The 24285-nt window shown below is 45.3% G+C and overlaps 1 protein-coding gene across 1 annotated transcript in view; it reads right to left on the bottom strand.

Annotated features, from left to right (window-relative positions):
- Positions 1 to 1112: 1112 nt before the first annotated feature.
- RFC3 (replication factor C subunit 3) overlaps positions 1113 to 24285 on the bottom strand; it is a 52352-nt gene continuing 29179 nt past the window's right edge. The window contains exons 5-9 of the mRNA XM_063951793.1: positions 6349 to 6530; positions 5708 to 5844; positions 5324 to 5422; positions 2681 to 2750; positions 1113 to 1776 (exon numbers count right to left, since the gene is read on the bottom strand). Coding sequence (XP_063807863.1) covers positions 1585 to 1776; positions 2681 to 2750; positions 5324 to 5422; positions 5708 to 5844; positions 6349 to 6530 — 680 coding nt within the window. The 3' untranslated portion in view covers positions 1113 to 1584. The remainder of the gene's footprint in view (positions 1777 to 2680; positions 2751 to 5323; positions 5423 to 5707; positions 5845 to 6348; positions 6531 to 24285) is intronic.

The following is a 24285-nucleotide window of genomic DNA, read 5'->3' as shown; positions in this document are numbered from 1 at the left end:
AGAGGAAGAGCTGCCTGCCACAGACATGTCACACAGGTGCACAACCACACCAGACACTCCGGGACTTATAGGGGACAGACCCAAAGTAAAATCTGTCAGAGGGACACGGATAGGATTTGCCAGTTCACAACCCAGCGCCAGTAACACAATGTCTGAACACCAAATGCCCACTGACATGCAGCGCTTTTATAATGCCAATCACACAATTATATAGCACCAAATTCACTGTGGCCCCCCCTGTATTGCACCCTGATACTTGTTCAGTAGTGGTGGAGGACCAGCGTTGCCTCTGCAGCCTGAGGAGAGAGAGAAAATGGCGCTGAGCAGTGTGCTGGCTGACTGAGGAGGAAGCTCCACTCTTCAATGGCGTGTTTCTCCTGGGCTTTTAGGAGGTAGTTTTTTATACTGGCGGGGGTAGGACTGTGCCTCAGCAACTTATGCCCCTTATTTATGCCAGTTTCCATAGGTTTCATGCTGCCCAGGGCGCCGCGCCCCCCCCCCCCCCCTGCACCCTGCAGTGCCTGTGTATGTGTGGGCAACACGGCGCGCTGCGCTCCCGCCAGCCGCGCGGTACCTTTAGCAGTCACTTTCTTGATTGAAAATCTGTCTTCTAACACTCACCTGTCTTCTGGCTCTGTAAGGGGGGTGTCGGCGTGCTGTGGGAGTGACCATCTAGGCACGGCTAGCGTTCAGTTCCCTTCAAGAGCTAATGGTGTCCTGTCAGCCAGAAGCAGAGCCATGAAACTCTTTAGGAAGTTGGTTCCTACTTCTGCCCCCTCAGTCCCACGAAGCAGGGAGACTGTTGCCAGCAGTTCTCCCTGAAAATAAAAAAAACTAACAAGTCTTTTCAGAGAAACTCAGTAGAGCTCCCCTGGCGTGCATCCAGTCTGCCTGGGCTGGGCACATTTCTAAAACGGAGGTCTGGAGGAGGGGCATAGAGGGAGAAGCCAGTTCACACCCTTGAAAAGTCTTAAAGTGCCCATGGCTCCTGCGGAACCGTCTATACCCCATGGTACTGAAGTGGACCCCAGCATCCTCTAGGACGGATGAGAAAAATACAGAGTGGACGTTTCAGTTCAATTGATTGCAATCAGACAGTAAAGACACACTGATTGAACTGGCCTGTCAATGGCGATATCATTTATTGAATGAACTCATTGCACAAATGTTTATTACTTGACAATATCACCGACAACTGATGACTTTCACAACCCACATCTCAGGAAAATAGAGTTCCAAGTATATCTGCAAAACAGTGTCCGCTGGCCCGTCACCAGGTTCACGGGGCTACAGGAGGTGCCCACCATGAGGTTCACGGGGCTACAAGAGGTGCCAGTCACCAGGTTCACAGGGCTACAGGTGGTATGATAATACCAAGAGTCACTCCGGGAAATTCAGGGTAAAAAAAAAAAAAAATCCTCTTACAGTGCTCTGGTGAATACCAACTTGCAGCAGCCCTGGCCCTCTCACACATCTTGTCAAGAAATATGTAATATTTGTTTTATTTTTAAGAGAGCAAATATATTCTAATTACAAAACTAAGCCTGTTTAGAAACCAGAAATGAACAAAAACGTCTCCTAACATTAGAACATCATGGCTTCAAGTCCATCCTCCATAAATCTCTTATAAATGGCCATAAACTTTGCCACAAATGCTTCCAAATGATAGATTGCTTTGCTGCCCAGCTGTAGACGATGTTCATAATAAGCAGCCATCTGCGCTACGTCACCTTTCAACTGCCCATCACAGTTATTGAGCAGCTCTGATAATAAGGACTGAAACGTAAACACACAAAACAAATACATCTGTTAGGATATAGATCTGAGATTACAAAGAAAGCCTATGGGGTTCTATATCACTTTCAAACACTGGCAATAAACTGTAAAGAGGGTACATACGGAGAGATCCGTGCTTAATTTCTAAGCAATTTGACTAAATTGATTAAATTAAATTAAGCACGGATCTCTCCGTGTGTATGCCCATAGCGATAGCGATGCGTGGCCCGTGCGTCGCTATGGCTGGTTTTAAATTGGCATGCATGCCGCCACAATCTAGTCAGGTCGCTCACTTCACCCTTGTGTGAAGTGGGCAGCGCCCCCAGCATACATCACGCTGAGCGGGGGAGAGATGTGTGCCGAGCGGCCTGTGCTAAAATTGCTCAGCACACATATCCACCGTGCGTACCCCCCTTAAGTACCAATAGGGTTAATGCAACCTGAATCTACTACCAAGCTCAGACCACCTTTCCCCTTTAGTACGTTTTCCTCTTTTTAGGGCAGTGGTTCTAAGCTGCAGGCCTCAAGTACCCTCCAAAGGTCATGTTTTGAGGATATCTGTCTGTGGAAACAGGTGGGATAATTACTGACCCAGCGACGTAGATCAACTCACCTGTGCACAATTAACGAAAACCAGAAAGCATGACCTGCTGTGAGTACCTGAGGACTGGAGCTGCAAACATACGCCTCAGTTGGGTCACTGACTTCAAGTGAACCAACTGAACAAATATTCATGTGAAAGGTTGCCCACTGTGTGTAGGAGATGGAAGCACTTTAAATCCTACATTAGTTCTTCATTTAAACAAACATGTTACAAATATAAATTTCACATCTGTATAAGATCGTTTTAAAATCACACACACATTATAATATATTTATCTTCACTTGAAATTCGTAACCTTACCTTCATTATGATTTCAGGAGGTATACAGTGAGTAAGAAGTTCATAAAGTCGACCACGGACCTCAAGCAACCTATTAGAACAACACTGATAAGTAGTGTATTTGTTATACAAGCAAACGTCATACGCTGAATGAGAATCCAGTATGTAAAATAATAGCTCTTTTCCCTCTAAGAGGGGAATTCAAATGTTTGAAAAGTCAGTTGGGTGTCTGTTTTTTTTCCTATCTAATAGACAGGAAAAAACAATTAGATAGGAAAAAACAGACACCCAACTTACTTTTCAAACATTTGAATTTCCCCCTAAGTGTGAGAATGACTGAACGTTGCTGTTTTGCATAAAATTTCTGTTTTTTAAATGCAAAAACATTAGAAGATGACAAAAAGCTTGGCGCCAACATTTGAAGACTGATTTTTCTTTAATGTCTGTCCACTATGGGGCGGTTCTTGTACACACAACTGTACATAACTTATCATACAGCTGCAGCTCATGCAAATTAAAGCATCAGAAAAGACCTTTCTTCCGAATAAATAGCCTTTTATATTCATGTGTATTATATAGATAAAACAAACTTTTTAAAATACACTTTCTTGTATCAACATTCACTAAATGAGTTCACCCTGCTAAATACACTCCTTTTATACTTCATATAATACGCATAGGTATACCAAATATATGTACTTTGAGGTTTGAAGTGTCATAATAAAGTTTGTACCGTATGTATATATTTTTGAAACGTTATAAAACCATTTAGTACCACGTTATTACTTACTTGCACCAAATCCCGTTGATCATGTCCTCATGAACCCCAAGCTGCACCACGTAATGCCTATGTGTGCTAGAAGCAGTAGTCCCAGTATGTGAACCGGGTTCCCTGCTTCTCTATTACTCGACTACTCCAGTACAGCTAAAGCTGGCTACACACTGTCCAATATATCGGCCGTTCTATTGAACGACCGATTTATAGCTGCCCCATCAGCCAGTGTGTACCTGCGATATGTCTGAACGCCGTTAGGCCCCCGAGGCATAATCCAAGATAAGTGTCCTGCCGAAGCCACGATAACACATGGGATCGAGGACTTCTCCTCGTTCCCATGTGTTATCGCACGATTGTGGATCCAATTTCAAACAATAAAAATGGCCTCTAATTGGATATCGCGATAATTACCATCGGTCATTAATTGTGATAGCCGTCCGTTTTTATCCGCCGAAACGTAAGTGGGGCTAATTGTATAGCCCCTAGGTGTGAGACAGCAGACCCCGTAAATTCTACGGCAACTGTACGCAAAATATTAATCTATGGAAATAGCTTACCAATATGTTTGTTTATATGCCAAAACCAAACAAATAGTAAACTGTGAAAAACAAACATACATATATATATATATATATATATATGAAACATATCTTATGCTGCGTACACACACGATGCAACCCGTGCGGTGGCCGATACGGACTATATTGTCGCCAGAGACATGAGCCCCCAATATAGACTGTATCGAACCTGTCTGCAGCCAATATATTTCCTTGCGATGCCGATCCCGCAAGAGCGTGCATCGGCTTTGCAAGGTGCATACACACGTTGTGATATGCACTATATTTACTTCCGATGTGGACTATAGAGTCCATATCGGAGGTAAAATCGCACTATGTGTATGCACCTTTAGTTATTCATAAGTAATTGTCCAAGATACCTTAAGAAACAAAAGGTTTCTTATTTCTATTAGTGTCATATCACATTTACAGGTTGATGTATTAAGCAATGAAGAGTGTGGAGAAGTGGCAACCAATCAGTATCTACCTAGCATTTTGCAGAATGTACTTGTTAAATGCTCCATCAAAGTGGACTGGTTGCCACGGGCAACTTCTGCACTCTGTCTACTGCTTTATACATCATCCCCTTAGTGTTGTACAGCATACAGTGCGCTTTTTTTATGTAATAATTTTGTTCACTCCTGTGCAACAACCTTATAAATACTGGGAAACCATGGACTAAGCCATCAGCTGGTAGCTGGATAATTCAGAGGTCATGAAATGTGTCACAAAGTAACATAATTGGGATAAAATAGGTATTAAGGAAATATTAAACATAAGTGTGTGCAGCTTTCTCAAAGGCTTCAAAATCCGAGCAGTATATTTACATAGGCTACTGGTCTGCAGCGTCACCACAGTCAGCAGCATAGAACTAGGACAACAAAGTGCAAACACACCTATCTGTTAAGTGTCAGTCACAGATATGCCGTCCGTCACCACATTCACGAACGTAACGGCCAGATTTGTGTCCTGAAACCAATTGTTTTCTTTTTGCTGAGTGAAAGAGGGTAACAGACAGGGAGTGAAGGGGAGGGATGGGATGGAGGGAGAGACTGCCACAAACACACACCCACATATATATTATTAGCATAGCAAAAGCCAGGAGGAATACGTCTGTGTGCCTGTACTTCTACCTCATCTACCCTTTACTCAGCCAAAAGAAAACTGCTGCTTTCAGAACACAAAATATACTGCACACACACTGCAGAGGCAATATCTGAATTCGTATTATTTTCATCTGACACAACATATGTTTAACATCTGATATTCTGTAGAAGTATGCAGAATGGCATTAAGAAGAATAGAATTCTCATGAGCACACAACGTTCTAACCTCTGTGGCGTTTGCTGACTGACAATGGCGTTGGCAGTCTCTTTCACATAAACCTCCCAGTCTGTCTCTGGCAAGTCTTGATCAGAGCTGAATGGATACCTGGATTCCGTAAAAACAAGTCAAAATTAAAACAAAAAGGATGAAAGGATTTTTTAAGGTAACATCACAAAAGTATGTTTCGTATGACCCACTCTTTCAAGACGAATCAGCACTGTATATTTCTTTATTATAAAGATTTTAAACTTACAGCTAGGCAAGCGTAACTTCAGTTTTAATAAAATGGAATACTGGAAGACACTCCAGTATCTACAAGTTAAAGACCCACAGGCGGCATGGATAACATGCACTGTTTGGGGTCCTCATGACCCCTGTACATTTACGTACTGTTGAACACGGCACGCCTCACACATGAGAAGTGCTTTTCGAAGGTTCCTTCCAGATTTTTCGGCAATCCTACGTGCGAGCTCCTGTGGTAAAGAAAGACCTTCTTTCCTGCACACACTAAATAGGACAGTGCAGATCTGCAAAGAAATGGATTATTAGAGTTCTATAATACAGAGAAGTTATTCAAACATCGATGTAATGACTGAGCTATATTTTGACAGATGTAAGAGTAAAGCTGGGTACACACTATACAATTATCTGGCTGATCTGGCTGGTTGGAATGAAATCTGGTAATGGATGAGAGCAAATGACAATCGAAAATTTGCTCCTAAACACTGGAAAACTAAAACACAACACTAACACAAATTAAACCAACTTGGATGAACAACTGATTTTGTCCATTTTGCAGTTTTTCTTTTGCAATCGACCTTTGCTTTTATCCATTACCAAATTTTCATTCCAACCAGCTAAATCTGGCAGATTATCTGCCAAATAATTGTATAGTGTGTACCTAGGCTTAGGTATTGTAGCTGAAAGCGAAGTGTTTCAGTAAGCACACTGGTTCCTGAATGAAAAGATGGCACAACATAATAGTTGCTTCCGATATTTGCTTGTTATGACAGATCAGACCGTACTCTTACCTCCTCAATGCTGGGAGCTGGGACACGCACTGCCAAGCACCTGCTCCGTATTGGAGAAATGACTTTAGATGTAGAATTACAACACAAAATGATCCTACAAGTAGACATGTACTTCTCCATGGTTCTTCTCAAGGCATGCTGGGCATCTTTCGTAAGTTTATCCACCTCTGTCAACAGGACAACTGCACAGTGTAGAAAAATGATAACGCATCATGTATGAACAAAGGCACATTACTTATAGCAACATATATTATATGCAAACTGTTCTCCCTTGCCTTATGGATGCAAATCCTGAAAGCAACAGGTGTGCCTATAGAAAAAACAAAAAACACTGATCTCCTGTCAGTGTCACAACCAACCTAAACTTTAACAGTAATGCCCTCACCCCATCATCAGTAGGAAGGACTGGCCTAGAATTACCCTGCTCAAAAAAATAAAGGGAACACTAAAATAACACATCCTAGATCTGAATGAATGAAATATTCTTATTAAATACTTTGTTCTTTACATAGTTGAATGTGCTGACAACAAAATCACACAAAAATTATCAATGGAAATCAAATTTATTAACCCATGGAGGTCTGGATTTGGAGTCACACTCAAAATTAAAGTGGAAAAAATAAGATTTTACTCACCGGTAAATCTATTTCTCGTAGTCCGTAGTGGATGCTGGGGACTCCGTAAGGACCATGGGGATTAGCGGCTCCGCAGGAGACTGGGCACAACTAAAGAAAGCTTTAGGACTACCTGGTGTGCACTGGCTCCTCCCACTAAGACCCTACTCCAGACCGCAGTTAGGATACTGTGCCCGGAAGAGCTGACACAATAAGGAAGGATTTTGAATCCCGGGTAAGACTCATACCAGCCACACCAATCACACCGTATAACTCGTGATACTATACCCAGTTAACAGTATGATAACAACTGAGCCTCTCAACAGATGGCTCAACAATATCCCTTTAGTTAGGCAATAACTATATACAGGTATTGCAGACAATCCGCACTTGGGATGGGCGCCCAGCATCCACTACGGACTACGAGAAATAGATTTACCGGTGAGTAAAGTCTTATTTTCTCTAACGTCCTAAGTGGATGCTGGGGACTCCGTAAGGACCATGGGGATTATACCAAAGCTCCCAAACGGGCGGGAGAGTGCGGATGACTCTGCAGCACCGAATGAGCAAACTCTAGGTCCTCCTCAGCCAGGGTATCAAACTTGTAGACTCTTGCAAGAGTGTTTTAACCCGACCAAGTAACAGCTCGGGAAATTTGTAAAGCCGAGACCCCTCGGGCAGCCGCCCAAGAAGAGCCCACTTTGCTCGTGGAATGGGCTTTCACAGATTTAGGGTGCGGCAGTCCAGCCGCAGAATGTGCAAGTTGAATCGTGCTACAGATCCAGCGAGCAATAGTCTGCTTAGAAGCAGGAGCACCCAGCTTGTTGGGTGCATACAGGATAAATAGCGAGTCAGTTTTCCTGACTCCAGCCGTCCTGGAAACATATACTTTTCAGGGCCCTGACTACGCCCAGAAAACTTGGAATCCTCCAAGTCCCAAGTAGCCACAGGCACCACAATAGGTTGGTTCACATGAAAAACTGATACCACCTTAGGAAGGAATTGGGAACGATTCCTCAATTCCGCCTTATCCATATAAAATACAGATAAGGGCATTTGTATGACAAAGCCGCCAATTCTGATACACGCCTGGCCGACGCCACGGCCCACAGCATGACTACTTTCCACGTGAGGTTTGTATCTCCACGGATTTAAGTGGCTCAACTCAATGCGACTTCAGGAAATCCAACACTACGTTGAGATCCCCCAGTGCCACTGGAGGCACAAACGGGGGTTGACTATGCAGCACTCCCTTAACAAAAGTCTGAACTTCAGGCAGTGAAGCCAGTTCTATTTTGGAAGAAAATCGATAGAGCCGAAATCTGGACCTTAATGGAACCCAATTTTAGGCCCATAGTCACCTCTGACTTGTAGGAAGTGCAGAAAGCGACCTAGCTGAAATTCCTCCTTTGGGGCCTTACTGGCCTCACAGCACGCAACATATTTCCGCCATATGCGGTGATAATGGTTTGCGTTCACTTCTTTCCTAGCTTTAAATAGCGTAGGGATAACTTCCTCCGGAATGCCCTTTTCCTTCAGGATCCGGCGTTCAACCGCCATGCCGTCAAACGCAGCCGCGGTACGTCTTGGAACAGACAGGCCCCCTGCTGCAGCAGGTCCTGTCTGAGCGGCAGAGGCCATGGGTCCTCTGAGATCATTTCTTGGAGTTCTGGGTACCAAGCTCTTCTTGGCCACCCGGAACAATGAGTATAGTTCTTACTCCTCTCCTTCTTATTATTCTCATTACCCTGGGTATGAGAGGCAGAGAAGGGAACACATACACCGACTGGTACACCCACGGTGTTACCAGAGCGTCCACAGCTATCGCCTGAGGGTCCCTTGACCTGGCGCAATATCTTTGTAGCTTTTTGTTGAGGCGGGACGCCATCCTGTCCACCTGTGGCCTTTCCCCACAGTGTACAATCATTTGGAAGACTTCTGGATGAAGTCCCTACTCTCTCGGGTGGAGGTCGTGTCTGCTGAGAAAGTCTGCTTCTCAGTTGTCCACTCCGGGAATGAACACTGCTGACAGTGCTAACACATGATTTTCCACCCATCGGAGAATCCTTGTGGCTTCTGCCATCGCCATCCTGCTTCTTGTGCCGCCCTGTCGGTTTACATGAGCGACCGCCGTGATGTTGTCTGACTGGATCAGCACCGGCCGGTGTTGAAGCAGGGGTCTAGCCTGACTTAGGGCATTGTAAATGGCCCATAGTTCCAGAACATTTATGTGTAGGGAAGTCTCCTGACTTTTCCATAGGCCTTGGAAGTTTCTTCCCTGTGTGACTGCCCCCCAGCCTCGAAGGCTGGCATCCGTGGTCACCAGGACCCAGTCCTGTATGCCGAATCTGCGGCCCTCTATAAGATGAGCACTCTGCAGCCACCACAACAGCGACACCCTGGCCCTTGGAGACAGGGTTATCCGCCCATGCATCTGAAGATGCGACCCGGACCACTTGTCCAACAGATCCCACTGGAAGATCCTTGCGTGGGACCTGGCGAATGGAATTTCTTCGTAAGAAGCTACCATCTTTCCCAGGGCTCGCGTGCATTGATGCACCGACACCTGTATTTGTATTAGGAGGTCTCTGTCTAGAGACGACAACTCCTTGGACTTCTCCTCCGGGAGAAACACTTTTTTCTTGTTTTGTGTCCAGAACCATACCCAGGAACAGTAGACGCGTCGTAGGAACCAGCTGTGACTTTGGAATATTCAGAATCCAGCCGTGCTGTTGTAGCACTTCCCGAGATAGTGCTACTCTGACGAACAACTGCTCCCTGGACCTCGCCTTTATAAGGAGATCGTCCAAGTACGGGATAAGTACTTCGGCCATTACCTTGGTAAATACCCTCGGTGCCGGGGACAGACCAACGGCAACGTCTGGAATTGGTAATGACAATCCTGTACCACAATTTTGAGGTACACCTGGTGACGAGGGTAAATAGGGACATGCAGGTAAGTATCCTTGATGTCCAGTGATACCCTGAAATTTTCCAGGCTTACAATAATCGCCCTGAGCGATTCCATTTTGAACTTGAACCTTCGTATGTAAGTGTTCAAGGATTTCAATTTTAGAATGGGTCTCACCGAACCGTCTGGTTTCGGTACCACAACATTTTGGAATAGTAACCCCGGCCTTGTTGAAGGAGGGGTACCTTGATTTCACCTGCCGGAAGTACAGCTTGTGAATTGCTGCCAGTACTACCTTTCTCCGAGGGCAGCAGGCAAGGCTGATGTGAGGGGGAGTCGTCTCGAACTCCAGCCTGTATCCCTGTGATACTACTTGCAGAACCTAGGGATCCACCTGTGGGCAAGCCCACTGATCCCTGCAGTTCCCGAGACGCGCCCCCACCGCACCTGTCTCCACCTGTGGAGCCCCAGCGTCATGCGGTGGACTCAGAGGAAGCGAGGGAAGATATTTGATCCTGGAACTGGCTGACTGGTGCAGCTTTTTCCTTCTTCCCTTGTCTCTGTGCAGAAAGGAAGCGCCTTTGACCCGCTTGCTTTTCTGAAGCCGAAAAGGACTGTACCTGAAAATACGGTGCTTTCTTTAGGCTTTTGTGAGGAAACCTGAGATAAAAATTTTTCTTCCCAGCTGTTGCTGTGGATACGAGGTCCCAGAGACCATCCCCAAACAATTCCTCACCCTTATAAGGCAGAATCTCCATGTGCCTTTTAAATGCAGCATCACCTGTCCACTGCCGGGTTTCTACTACCCTCCTGGCAGAATGGACATTGCATTAATTCTGGATGCCAGCCGGCAAATATCCCTCTGTGCATCCTTTATATATAAGACAACGTCTTAAATATGCTCAATGTTAGCAAAATATTATCCCTGTCTTAGCGTATTAATATTATCTGACAGGGTGTCAGACCACGATGCAGCAGCACTATTTATGCTGAGGCAATTGCAGGTTTCAGTATATAACCTGAGTGTGTAAATACAGACTTCAGGATCGCCTCCTGCTTTTTATCAGCAGGTTCCTTCAAGGTGGTCGTATCCTAAGACGGCAGTGCCACCTTTTGACAAACGTGTGAGCGCCTTATCCACCCTAAGGGATATCTCCCAACGTGACCTATCCTCTGGCGGGAAAGGGTACGCCATCAGTAACTTTTTAGAAATTACCAGTTTCTTATCGGGGGAAACCACGCTTCTTTACACACTTCATTCATTCATCTGATGGGGGAACAAAACAGTGGCTGTTTTTTCTCCCCAAAAATAAAACCCCTTTTATGTGGTACTTGGGTTCATGTCAGAACATGCGTAACACATTTTTCATTGCAGAGATCATGTAACGGATGTTCCTAGTGGATTGTGTATATGTCTCAACCTCGTCGACACTGGAGTCAGACTCCGTGTCGACATCTGTGTCTGCCATCTGAGGTAACGGGCGTTGTTTGAGCCCCTGATGGCCTTTGAGACGCTTGGGCAGACGCGGGCTGAGAAGCCGGCTGTCCCACAGCTGTTACGTCATCCAGCCTTTTATGTAAGGAGTTGACACTGTCGGTTAATACCTTCCACCTATCCATCCACTCTGGTGTCGGCCCCACAGGGGGCGACATCCCATTTATCGGCCTCTGCTCTGCCTCCACGTAACCTTCCTCATCCAACATGTCGACACAGCCGTACAGACACACCGCACACACACAGGGAATGCTCTGACTGAGGACAGGACCCCACAAAGTCCTTTGGGGAGACCGAGAGAGAGTATGCCAGCACACACCAGAGCGCTATATAATGCAGGGATTCACACTATAACTGAGTGATTTTTCCCCAAATAGCTGCTTGTATACATATATTGCGCCTAAATTTAGTGCCCCCCCCCTCTTTTTTTTAAATTGTGTTTATTGAAGAGAAGAAAAGTAACACACATGTAACAGTATTAATACGTATCAATAAAGGCGAACATAGAAATCCACTGTCCGTATATTATTGTGATATGTTAAATGTGGGAAATTGCGAAACAAAAAATAGTATAAACCCTAATGATCATGAAATACAGTACATCAAAATTAGTCAATTATACATATGTATGAATATATTTATAAGTGAGGTGTTAAAAGTCCAACGGCAAAAGACCTATCTAAAGAAGCTCAAAACGGTGGCGACCCATCGGTGAGGGTTGCCATATTATACCACGTCGTTAACCGTACCACTTTACGTATACTTTCTTTGGTGTTCACAGGTAATGTGATCAAAAAAGGCAGCCATATTGCAAAAAACTTAGGAGCACGAGATTCAACATCTAGAGAACATTCTGTCCAATCCATTTGGAATAGAAATATTAACCGTGGTAACACAAGAGACACAGGAATATGATCTTTTTGTATCCACTGAGATAGTATTGTTTTCTTTGCTGCTGCTGCAATGCGAGCCAGAAGCAGTCTTGTACCCTTGGATAAAGCAGGAGTGTAAGGTTCTACATAATTCCAAAGGGCCCATGCCATTGTCATTGTAAATGGTATACCCAAGTTAACCCCGATGTACACCTGTATTAGTTCCCAGAATGATTGTATAATTGGGCAAGACCATAAACAGTGTATATCATCAGCATCGGGGGACTTGCATTTGAAACATTGAGAATTGTCTGCTGCCCCTGTAAGGAATCGCAGCCTAGGGGTATAGTAAGCTCTATGTAAAATTTTTAAATGCATCTCTGCATAAGAGGAAGATACCAATTGTTTATTAAGCAAATTAGACCATTTAATAATAGTGTGCAAATCCACTCCCGGAAAGACATCCTTCCATTTAGCTATGCCCGCAGTAAGTTTAGTATAGTCAATCTTCCGTCTGGTGTAAGAGTATATTAAAGATGTAGAATGGGGGGAGTCTAAACGTCGTCGTACAATGCCATCCAGTAGAAAAGTACGATCAATGGGCTGTAGGTGCGTCATAATGTGTGTAGCAAAACTACGCATCTGAAAATATGCAAAAAAGGGAAATTTCAAAGTCGGGTATCTAGTTTGTAATTGGGACAGCGATAATACCGCCGAACAGTCATCATTTAAAAATTGAAACAATGAACGGAGTCCCTGGAGGTGCCAACCACGTACAATCCTGCCCGCATCCCCTCCCTGAAAAGCCGGGTTCCCAAATAAAGGCTGGAACAAGGAATGAGTCAGAGTGAGTTTAGAACGTTTTCTAATTTGCTGCCACGCCTTGTAAGGAGCATATAATAATGGAATTGATTTTATATCCTGTAATATAGAGGAATTCGGAAAATGTAGTATCTGTAACAAATCATAACTGGGATACAAAGCTTGTTCCAGAGCCTTGTTAACAAAATTGTCTCCGTTACCTATCCAATCTAGGGCGCATCTATAATTAGCTGCTAAGGAGTAATCTTCCGGGCAGGGGAGATTAACTCCTCCAAGTGAGGGTGGTTGTTTTAATTTGAACAGCGCTATACGAGGACGCTTATTCGCCCATATAAATTTAGTAATGGCTTTATTTAGTGTATGTATATCTTTTTTTAATAGCAAAAACGGAAGCATCTGTATCGGGTAAAGTAGGCGAGGAAAAGACACCATTTTATACAAGTGACACCTACCCAAGTAAGAAATTGGCAGATGTTGCCATCTCGTAAAGTCCTCGATCATCCTATTAATATAACAAGAAAAGTTTAAAGAGTATAATTCCGAGGGATCAGATGATACACGTATACCAAGATATGTTATGTAGTTATGCGCCCATTTAAATGGGAACGCATCATCCCACCCCACCCTCGCGTCTCCACCCAGTGCCAGTGCCTCAGTCTTGTCAAAATTAATTAAAAATCCTGATATTAAGTAAAAATTCTCTAGTGCGGTCAATAGTGAGGGAAAGGATGTCATGGGGTCACTGAAATATAGTAGAAGATCATCCGCAAAAGCGGAGACCTTTATAGTGCGAGAGCCCACTTCGATACCTTTCCAAGATACATCACTTATGAACGTGCGTATGAGCGGGTCTAAAGCCAGATTAAATAACAAGGGGGAGAGGGGGCACCCCTGTCTTGTACCCCTATATAACTGAAACGATTTTGTGTTTAATCCATTGATCGTGATATACGCTTGTGGAGTGGCATATACTGTTTTAAAAACATCAATAAACTTAGTACCAAAATGTTGGGCATGTAGGACTCGCAATATATGAGCCCAGGAGACACGGTCAAATGCCTTGTCTGCATCACAACTGACTATAAGGGCTTTGTGAGACTTTGATTGTCTCGAGCTATGTATCGCTGCCATTAAAGTACGGATATTATGTACTGAAGTTCTGTTTCTAACAAACCCATTTTGAGCTGGGTGTAAAATTCGCTGTAAAATGGGCTGAAGTCTAAACGCTAGTAATTTGGTAAATAATTTCAAGTCCTGGTTTAGTAAGGAGATCGGCCTATAAGATTGGACATACTTGGGATCTTTTCCCGGTTTCGGAAAGACCACTATTCTAGCCTCATCAAACCCGGTCGGGGCTGAATTCCCTTGTAATATAGAATTAAAAAGAGCTAGCATATAAGGCATTAAGTGAGGAGCCAGCATTCGGTAATACTCCGCTCCAAAACCATCCGGCCCAGGGGACTTCCCCTTTTTAAACAATTTGATTAGAGATAATATTTCAGGTTCCTGAATTGGCGTCGTCAGAGATTCTCTCTCTTCCTCCGTCAACACCGGAAGTCCTGCCTTATCCAAAAATCTCTGGCCCTCCATTGGATGATCAGGAGGAGATTTATACAAAATTTGGTAGTAACGTAAGAATTCCTCCGAGATAGCAGGAGTATCCAAAACGTTAGAGGTGAGATCAGTTGACAGTTGAGTGATGCGTGAAGGAGCAGAGTACGACCGAACCAAATTTGCCAACAACCTACCCGATTTATTGCCAGTTCTAAAAAACTTGTTTCTACGAATATCATGAGAAAAGCTTGCCCGCTCAGTGCATAGGGCATCGTATTGTTGTTTAGCAGTAAGATAAGCCTGGCGGTTTTCAAGTGAATAATGTGAAGAGAGTATATCATAAGTTCTAGTTAAATTTTGACTAAGATCATTTAATTGATTATTCAGTGCCTTGCGTCTCCTGGAGACATACTCCATGATTTGACCCCGTATTACCGGCTTCGAGGCGGACCAAAATAGGTTGATGTCCCCGATATGTTCCATATTATCAGTTTTATAATTTAGAAATGACTGTTCAAGATGTAGGCGGAAATCTGAAGATTTTTCCATATAAGATGGAAACTTCCAATTATAAGAACGTGGTATTGGAGTGTTTAACTTTATAGTGAACCACACCGGAGCATGGTCAGAAAGGAGAATTGGATCTATCTGGGAGTGTACTACCTGTTGCAAAAGAGTATCCGTGATCAGCCAATAATCTAATCTGGACGAGGAATGATGAGGGTGTGAGTAAAACGTATACTCACGAGAATCTGGATGTTGGCACCTCCAGGGATCACACAATCCCATCGTATTAGTCAGCAACGAAAGCGATAGGGGAGCAGCTGAGCCATGGGTAGTGGCAGCTGTGGATCTGTCCAGTCCTGTCAATTGAACACAGTTAAAGTCCCCACCCAGAATAATAGCATCTTCTGCCCAGTCCTGCAACTTTGTATAAATATCCGTGAAAAAGAGGGCATTAGGTCCCGTGGGAGCATAAATATTAGCAATCGTGTAAGATATACCATGTATAGTCAGTTTTAAAAATAGATACCTTCCCTCAGGGTCTACCAAGCTGTCACTAATATTATAAACAAGAAATTTGCTAAAAATAATCATAACCCCTCTTTGTTTTGATGTATAGGATGCTGTTTTGAAATCTCCTATCCATGTATCTCTTACCACATTGGGATCAGAAATCTTCCAGTGTGTCTCTTGTAATAAAACTATATCCGGTCGTAAACGTTTTAGGTGGGTCAGAATCTTCTTCCTCTTTATAGGGGAATTTAAGCCCTCCACATTCCATGTTACTAATTTAAGGGCCGTTTTTATCGTTTTAGAAGGATTTACAGTCGCTGTCATTTAACCAATACCCACCCTAGGCCAAGTCATAACAGTATAAACTTCCTTTGGAAAATCCTTTCCCCGTCCCAGCGAGCGGACAAGGGGGAGGTGAATACCGGCCCAATGGGGGGAAATGTAAACATATCACATGTAGTAGGAAAAAATCATGTGTGTTAACCACAATTAAATTTTCAACAATCATAAACCATTTTAACCTTATAAGAACCCAGTAATATGTCCGACTGAGCAGCAGCCCTGCAGAACATTGCAGGACACAATCATACTCGTGTGACAATACGGATTTCGAACTAGACGGACATTTAGTACTAGAGCATTTTAAAAGCTGAGAAAATAGGATAAGAACAAGAAAAAGAAGAAAAAAAAGAAAAGAAGGGAAATCAGTGAGATGCAGAAAGAGAATAAGAAAAAGAGGGCGAGCGAGCCAAAGAAGAAATAGGTAAAGGTACACCTAGATATGAGATTTTCAACAAGAAGTTTGGTCCTTGTAAGACTCCAGCAACACCCTTGAAATATCACAGCATAGCTAAGCATTAAACAGCCTGCAAGAAACCAAAAACATTCCAAACTATAAACCGTCATCCATAACCTGAATGTTCAATGAATTTAAAGATGTCCACAAGATGAAATTCTGTAGTGTCAATCCGCATCATCCATCCTAGATGGACGTGAAGAAGCCAATGAGTCCACAAAGTTCTTTGCAGCTTGCGGAGTATCAAAGAAATAGGATTTTCCTGAGTATGTGACCCTCAGCTTAGCCGGATAAAGTAGAGCAAACCGGAGCTCCATCTCGAACATGCGTTTGCATATCGGGGAAAACTCTCGTCTCTTTGCAGCCACCATATATGAGAAGTCCTGAAAAAGTAGGATCTTGGACTCTTGGTACCTGAGAGTGGAACGTTTTCTATAAGCATCAAGCAGGCGGACCTTATCAGCGTAATTTAAAAACTTCATGATAACCGGTCTAGGTCTATCTTTGGTAGATTGTCGATCCGGACCGATACGGTGAACACGTTCAATCCCCCCTCTCTTTTTAACCCTTTGAGCCTGAAAACTACAGGGGAGAGCCTGGGGAGCTGTCTTCCAGCTGCACTGTGAAGAGAAAATGGCGCCAGTGTGCTGAGGGAGAAGCCCCGCCCCCTTTTCGGCGGACTTTCTCCCGCTTTTTCTGTGATACTGGCAGGGGTAATTTTACATCTATATAGCCTCTGGGACTATATATGATGTATATTTTGCCAGCCAAGGTGTTATTTATTGCCCTCAGGGCACCCCCCCCCAGCGCCCTGCACCCATCAGTGACCGAAGTGTGAGGTGTACATGAGGAGCAATGGCGCACAGCTGCAGTGCAGTGCGCTACCTTGGTGAAGACTGAAGTCTTCTGCCGCCGATTTTCCGGACCTTCTTCGTGCTTCTGGCTCTGTAAGGGGGACGGCGGCGCGGCTCCGGGAACGAACACCAAGGTCGGGTCCTGCTGTCGATCCCTCTGGAGCTAATGGTGTCCAGTAGCCTAAGAAGCCCAAACTACCACCTGTTAGGTAGGTTCGCTTCTTCTCCCCTTAGTCCCTCGCTGCAGTGAGTCTGTTGCCAGCAGATCTCACTGAAAATAAAAAACCTAAATATACTTTCTTTCTAGGTGCTCAGGAGAGCCCCTAGTGTGCATCCAGCTCGGCCGGGCACAAGAATCTAACTGAGATCTGGAGGAGGGTCTTAGTGGGAGGAGCCAGTGCACACCAGGTAGTCCAAAAGCTTTCTTTAGTTGTGCCCAGTCTCCTGCGGAGCCGCTAATCCCCATGGTCCTTACAGAGTCCCCAGCATCCACTTAGGACGTTAGAGAAACACACTACAGGCTGATCCAACTTTGATGTAATGTCCTTAAAACAAGTCAAAATGAGGCTCAGTAGTGTGTGTGGCCTCCACGTGCCTGTATGACCTCCCTACAATGCCTGGGCATGCTCCCGATGAAGTGGCGGATGGTCTCCTGAGGGATCTCCTCCCAGACCTGGACTAAAGCATCCGCCAACTCCTGGACAGTCTGTGGTGCAACGTGGCGTTGGTGGATGGAGCGAGACATGATGTCCAAGATGTGCTCAATTGGATTCAGGTCTGGGGAACGGGCGGGCCAGTCCATAGTATCAATGCCTTCGTCTTGCAGGAACTGCTGACACACTCCAGCCACATGAGGTCTAGCATTGTCTTGCATTAGGAGGAACCCAGGGACAACCGCACCAGCATATGGTCTCACAAGGGGTCTGAGGATCTCATCTCGGTACCTAATGGCAGTCAGGCTACCTCTGGTGAGCACATGGAGGGCTGTGCGGCTCCCCAAAGAAATGCCACCCCACACCATTACTGACCCACTGCCAAACCGGTCATGCTGGAGGATGTTGCAGACAGCAGAACGTTCTCCTTGGCGTCTCCAGACTCTGTCACATCTGTCACATGTGCTCAGTGAGAACCTGCTTTCATCTGTGAAGAGCACAGGGTGCCAGTGGCGAATTTGCCAATCTTGGTGTTCTCTGGCAAATGCCAAACGTCCTGCACAGTGTTGGGCTGTAAGCACAACCCCCACCTGTGGACGTCGCGCCCTCATATCCACCCTCATGGAGTCTGTTTCTGATCGTTTGAGTAGACACATGCACATTTGTGGCTTGCTGGAGGTCAGTTTGCAGGGCACAAAGGCAGAGGTAGCGGTCATGCTGCTGGGTTGTTGCCCTCTTACGCCCTCCTCCACGTCTCCTGATGTACTGGCGCCTCCATGCTCTGGACACTACGCTGACAGACACAGCAAACCTTCTTGCCACAGCTCGCATTGATGTGCCATCATGGATGAGCTGCACTACCTGAGTCACTTGTGTGGGTTGTAGACTCTGTCTCATGCTACCACTAGAGTGAAAGCACCGCCAGCTTTCAAAAGTGATCAAAACATCAGCCAGAAAGCATAGGAGCTGAGAAGTGGTCTGTGGTCACCACCTGCAGAACAACTCCTTTATTGGGGGTGTCTTGCTAATTGCCTATAATTTCCACCTGTTGTCTATTACATTTGCACAACAGCATGTGAAATTGATTGTCAATCAGTGTTGCTTCCTAAGTGGACAGTTTGATTTCAAAGAAGTGTGATTGACTTGGAGTTACATTATGTTGTTTAAGTGTTCCCTTTATTTTTTTGAGCAGTGTATTTTACAGAAAAGTACCCCGACTTTGTCATCTATATTAAATGAGGGGGTAGTTAGGATTACCAGCATGTTACAGTTATTTTATCCATCTGATGTAGGATAATATTGATTCCGCCATGCTTCCATCCTCAGCATTTGGTGGGCTTTATAACATTCCATTAATAGGAGGAAAATGTACATATAATTGTTCTCATCACTTTTACCATATGATCAGCTATTAATAAACAATGTACAAAGATGTTAAAAACGAGACAGAATATATTTTCTCATAAATGTGCTTTGAATATATTATCTCACAAATGTGCCCAATTACATGTGGCGCTTTCTTATAGTCCACAGAATTCCTAGGCAACTTTGCATATTCTTAACATGTTATAGCCGAGGGCACATAATTCCAAGTAATACACAATTTCTTTATTTTTTGTCAAATGCAACTTGTGAAAATACCACAACATTAGCTTTAGTCATAATCAACATCTACATTTATGTTAATAGTAAGCACTAGGTTAGAGGCATTGAAGTGTAATGTATTAAGACCCTGGGCAAAATGTAGTAAATGGTGGATTGCAAACCCTGGCAGTTTGTGCCGGTTTTGCAATGTGCCGATTTACTAAGGACAGAGCTGCTGCAAAACCGCTGAGATAGCACATTTTCAAATAGACTACAAGAGAATTGAACATCAAAGCACTATCAATTTTAGACCACAGAAAAAAATAGGAATTTAATTACCTACCGGTAAATCCTTTTCTCGTATTCCGTAGAGGATACTGGGGTCCACATTAGTACCATGGGGTATAGATGGGTCCACTAGGAGCCATGGGCACTTTAAGAACGTGATAGTGTAGGCTGGCTCCTCCCTCTATGCCCCTCCTACCAGACTCAGTCTAGGAAACTGTGCCCGAGGAGACGCCAAGCTAAACAAACTTTAAACCAGGAACAGCAACCGCTGAACTAACAATACTTAACCAAGTAACAGTGCAGGAAGAAACAAAGCACAGGGCGGGCGCCCAGCATCCTCTACGGACTACGAGAAAAGGATTTACCGGTAGGTAATTAAAATAAGAATTTACTTACCGATAATTCTATTTCTCATAGTCCGTAGTGGATGCTGGGACTTCCGTAAGGACCATGGGGAATAGCGGCTCCGCAGGAGACTGGGCACAAAAAGTAAAAGCTTTAGACTAGCTGGTGTGCACTGGCTCCTCCCCCTATGACCCTCCTCCAAGCCTCAGTTAGGATACTGTGCCCGGACGAGCGTACATAATAAGGAAGGATTTTGAATCCCGGGTAAGACTCATACCAGCCACACCAATCACACTGTACAACCTGTGATCTGAACCCAGTTAACAGTATGATAAACGTAGGAGCCTCTGAAAAGATGGCTCACAACAATAAACAACCCGATTTTTTTTGTAACAATAACTATATACAAGTATTGCAGACAATCCGCACTTGGGATGGGCGCCCAGCATTCACTACGGACTATGAGAAATAGAATTATCGGTAAGTAAATTCTTATTTTCTCTGACGTCCTAGTGGATGCTGGGACTTCCGTAAGGACCATGGGGATTATACCAAAGCTCCCAAACGGGCGGGAGAGTGCGGATGACTCTGCAGCACCGAATGAGAGAACTCCAGGTCCTCCTCAGCCAGGGTATCGAATTTGTAAAATTTTGCAAACGTGTTTGCCCCTGACCAAGTAGCTGCTCGGCAAAGTTGTAAAGCCGAGACCCCTCGGGCAGCCGCCCAAGATGAGCCCACTTTTCTTGTGGAATGGGCTTTAACAGATTTTGGCTGTGGCAGTCCTGCCACAGAATGTGCAAGCTGAATTGTACTACAAATCCAACGAGCAATCGTCTGCTTAGAAGCAGGAGCACCCAGCTTGTTGTGTGCATACAGGATAAACAGCGAGTCAGATTTTCTGACTCCAGCCGTCCTGGAAACATATTTTCAGGTCCCTGACTACGTCCAACAACTTGGAGTCCTCCAAGTCCCTAGTAGCCGCAGGCACCACAATAGGTTGGTTTATGTGAAACGCTGAAACCACCTTAGGGAGAAATTGAGGACGAGTCCTCAATTCTGCCCTGTCTGAATGAAAAATTAGGTAAGGGCTTTTATATGACAAAGCCGCCATTTCTGAGACACGCCTGGCTGACGCCAGAGCTAACAGCATGACCACCTTCCATGTGAGATATTTTAATTCCACAGTGGTGAGTGGTTCAAACCAATGTGATTTTAGGAACCCTAAAACTACATTGAGATCCCAAGGTGCCACTGGTGGCACAAAAGGAGGTTGTATATGCAGTACCCCCTTGACAAACGTCTGAACTTCAGGCAATGAAGCCAGTTCTTTCTGGAAGAAGATCGACAGGGCCGAAATTTGAACCTTAATGGATCCTAATTTTAGGCCCATAGACAGTCCTGCTTGCAGGAAATGCAGGAAACGACCCAGTTGAAATTCCTCTGTGGGGGCCTTCTTAGCCTCACACCAGGAAACATATTTTCGCCAAATGCGGTGATAATGTTTCGCAGTTACATCCTTCCTGGCTTTGATCAGCGTAGGGATGACTTCATCTGGAATGCCTTTTTCCATCAGGATCCGGCGTTCAACCGCCATGCCGTCAAACGCAGCCGCGGTAAGTCTTGGAACAGACCAGGACCCTGCTGGAGCAGGTCCTTTCTTAGAGGTAGAGGCCACGGGTCCTCCGTGAGCATCTCTTGCAGTTCCGGGTACCAAGTTCTTCTTGGCCAATCCGGAGCCACGAGTATAGTCTTCACTCCTCTCCTTCTTATGATTCTCAGTACTTTTGGAATGAGAGGCAGAGGAGGGAACACATACACCGACTGGTACACCCACGGTGTTACCAGAGCGTCCACCGCTATTGCCTGAGGGTCCCTTGACCTGGCGCAATATCTGTCCAGTTTTTTGTTGAGACGGGACGCCATCATGTCCACCTTTGGTTTTTCCCAACGGTTTACAATCACTTGAAAGACTTCTGGGTGAAGTCCCCACTCCCCCGGGTGGAGGTCGTGTCTGCTGAGGAAGTCTGCTTCCCAGTTGTCCACTCCCGGAATGAACACTGCTGACAGTGCCACCACATGATTTTCCGCCCAGCGAAGAATCCTTGCAGCTTCTGCCATTGCCCTCCTGCTTCTTGTGCCGCCCTGTCTGTTGACGTGGGCGACTGCCGTGATGCTGTCCGATTGGATCAATACCGACTGACCCTGAAGCAGAGGCCTTGCTTGACTTAGGGCATTGTAAATGGCCCTTAGTTCCAGGATATTTATGTGAAGAGACGTTTCCATGCTTGACCACAAGCCCTGGAAATTTCTTCCCTGTGTGACTGCTCCCCAGCCTCTCAGGCTGGCATCGGTGGTCACCAGCATCCAATCCTGAATGCCGAATCTGCGGCCCTCTAGAAGATGAGCACTCTGTAACCACCACAGGAGAGACACCCTTGTCCTTGGAGATAGGGTTATCCGCTGATGCATCTGAAGATGCGATCCGGACCATTTGTCCAGCAGATCCCACTGAAAAGTTCTTGCATTGAATCTTCCGAATGGAATCGCTTCGTAAGAAGCCACCATTTTTCCCAGGACTCTCGTGCATTGATGCACTGACACTTGGCCTGGTTTTAGGAGTTTCCTGACTAGCTCGGATAACTCCCTGGCCTTCTCCTCCGGGAGAAACACCTTTTTCTGGACTGTGTCCAGAATCATCCCTAGGAACAGTAGACGTGTTGTTGGAATCAGCTGTGATTTTGGGATATTTAGGATCCACCCGTGCTGACGTAGCACTACCTGAGATAGTGCTACTCCGACCTCTAACTGTTCCCTGGACCTTGCCCTTATCAGGAGATCGTCCAAGTAAGGGATAATTAAGACGCCTTTTCTTCGAAGAAGAATCATCATTTCGGCCATTACCTTGGTCAAGACCCGTGGTGCCGTGGACAATCCAAACGGCAGCGTCTGAAACTGATAATGACCGTTTTGTACCACAAACCTGAGGTACCCTTGGTGAGAAGGGTAGATTGGGACATGGAGATAAGCATCTTTGATGTCCAGAGACACCATATAGTCCCCTTCTTCCAGGTTCGCTATCACTGCTCTGAGTGACTCCATCTTGAATTTGAACCTTTTTATGTAAGTGTTCAAGGATTTTAGATTTAAAATTGGTCTCACCGAGCCGTCCGGCTTCGGTACCACAAACAGCGTGGAATAATACCCCTTTTCCTGTTGTAGGAGGGGTACCTTGATTATCACCTGCTGGGAATACAGCTTGTGAATAGCTTCCACTACCGCCTCCCTGTCGGAGGGAGACGTTGGTAGAGCAGACTTCAGGAACCGGCGAGGGGGAGACGTCTCGAATTCCAATTTGTACCCCTGTGATACTACCTGCAGGATCCAGGGGTCCACTTGCGAGTGAGCCCACTGCGCGCTGAAATTCTTGAGACGGCCCCCCACCGTGCCTGAGTCCGCTTGTAAGGCCCCAGCGTCATGCTGAAGACTTGGCAGAAGCGGGGGAGGGCTTCTGCTCCTGGGAAGAGGCTGCCTGGTGCAGTCTTTTTCCCCTTCCTCTGCCCCGGGGCAGAAATGAGTGGCCTTTTGCCCGCTTGCCCTTATGGGAACGAAAGGACTGAGTTTGAAAAGACGGTGTCTTTTTCTGCTGAGAGGTGACCTGGGGTAAAAAGGTGGATTTTCCAGCCGTTGCTGTGGCCACCAGGTCCGATAGACCGACCCCAAATAACTCCTCCCCTTTATACGGCAATACTTCCATATGTCGTTTGGAATCCGCATCACCTGACCACTGTCGCGTCCATAACGCTCTTCTGGCAGAAATGGACATCGCACTCACTCTAGATGCCAGGGTGCAAATATCCCTCTGTGCATCTCGCATATATAGTAATGCATCCTTTAAATGCTCTATAGTTAATAATATACTGTCCCTATCCAGGGTATCAATATTTTCAGTCAGGGAATCCGACCAAGCCACTCCAGCACTGCACATCCAGGCTGAGGCGATTGCTGGTCGCAGTATAACACCAGTATGTGTGTATATACCTTTTAGGATATTTTCCAGCCTTCTATCAGCTGGTTCCTTAAGGGCGGCCGTATCGGGAGACGGTAACGCCACTTGTTTTGATAAGCGTGTGAG

Source organism: Pseudophryne corroboree, chromosome 2, assembly GCF_028390025.1.
Source record: "Pseudophryne corroboree isolate aPseCor3 chromosome 2, aPseCor3.hap2, whole genome shotgun sequence".
Lineage (NCBI taxonomy): Eukaryota > Metazoa > Chordata > Amphibia > Anura > Myobatrachidae > Pseudophryne > Pseudophryne corroboree.
Note: the sequence above shows the minus strand (reverse complement) of the source record. Positions and strands in the feature narration are given on the sequence as shown.